The sequence below is a fragment of the Nothoprocta perdicaria genome, unplaced genomic scaffold (assembly GCF_003342845.1).
Source record: "Nothoprocta perdicaria isolate Ctin4 unplaced genomic scaffold, notPer1 scaffold_83, whole genome shotgun sequence".
Classification (NCBI taxonomy): Eukaryota; Metazoa; Chordata; class Aves; order Tinamiformes; family Tinamidae; genus Nothoprocta; species Nothoprocta perdicaria.
Genome location: NW_020456121.1, coordinates 3,248,840 through 3,249,983, shown reverse-complemented (window position 1 = coordinate 3,249,983; position 1,144 = coordinate 3,248,840). Strand labels below are relative to the sequence as shown.

The 1,144-nt window shown below is 50.7% G+C and overlaps 1 protein-coding gene across 1 annotated transcript in view; it reads right to left on the bottom strand.

Annotated features, from left to right (window-relative positions):
* LOC112958267 (obg-like ATPase 1) overlaps positions 1–667 on the bottom strand; it is a 13,495-nt gene extending 12,828 nt beyond the window's left edge. The window contains exon 1 of the mRNA XM_026052089.1: positions 330–667. Coding sequence (XP_025907874.1) covers positions 330–401 — 72 coding nt within the window. The 5' untranslated portion in view covers positions 402–667. The remainder of the gene's footprint in view (positions 1–329) is intronic.
* Positions 668–1,144: the final 477 nt, after the last annotated feature.

Genomic DNA, 1,144 nt, shown 5'->3' with positions numbered 1-1,144 from the left:
AGGCTGGGCCGCCAGCGGGAACTTCCCAGCGAGTCACTCCCGGGAATAAAAGAGACCCTTCCGAAGCCGTGGGGCCTGGTGTGTCGCGGGCGCCCCGCGTGCTGAACGCAGCACATCCATAATCACATCCACGGGGGGATGCAGCGGCCCTAATCTCGATGGAATGGGAGATCATCGTTAAAAAAGTCATTAACGTTAAAGTACATTGCAACCAAATGTAATTGCATTTACTTAATACATGAAAAAAAAAGCATATAACCAACTCATTTACTTATGAATCAAAGTCAATAGTAACATACACCATTAGGAAAAAAGCGGGTGAGTCTCACCTGTCTGCGGGAAAGATGGCAGCACCACGAAATGTCCGCAAACAGCAAAATTCTGTCCACCTTTAAACACATGTTTAGTGCTTCTTTCAGTAAAAATGAGTATTTTACCTTCTTGACTAATCAAACGAGCAGTTTCAGCGGATGGGCTGGGTCCCCCCGCAGCTCCAAGGCAGCCCTGAGCTGCTCCATGGCGGGGATGCGTGGCCCGTGGGATGGCTGGCACTGACCCACACAGGTTGCGTTGCTAATTTTTAATTTTCCAGCAGTTCCGAGTAATGTTTGCACCGAGGAACAAGTCCCCTGGGTAAAGAGGGGCTGTTCTCTTCCTGCTTGCACAAACTGGGAATAAGCCACGAAAAGGATACAGAGCATGGCTTATTCCAGGCAGCTCCTCAGAGCTGCGATTTAGTCACGTTCTTTCAGGAAGCCAAGGTGCTTTACGAAAGGGAATGTTTGCATCCTTCCTGTAGAGAAAATAGAGCAGAGGAAGAGTCACTGCCTCTCCCAGGCCCCGTGAATCCGTGCCGGCGGAGGCGCAGGCCGAGCTCCAGGGTGTGCGGCCCCCGGGGAGAGCGACCACCTCCCTGTTCCAGGAGGGCAGCGCGGAGCCCGGCTCCGATCTTCCATCCAGCAAAACCACCAGCAGGGCTGAGCCACGCGGCGGGGATTAAAGGCATCTGCAAACAGACCCATTGTGCTAGAAGAATGATCTGTACACATGGATCTATTTAAACCATACGTAGTTTCATGTAACAAATAATCATTATTATAATACAAATGTGCATCTTTGCTGCTTCGGCAGTGCAGGAATGCAA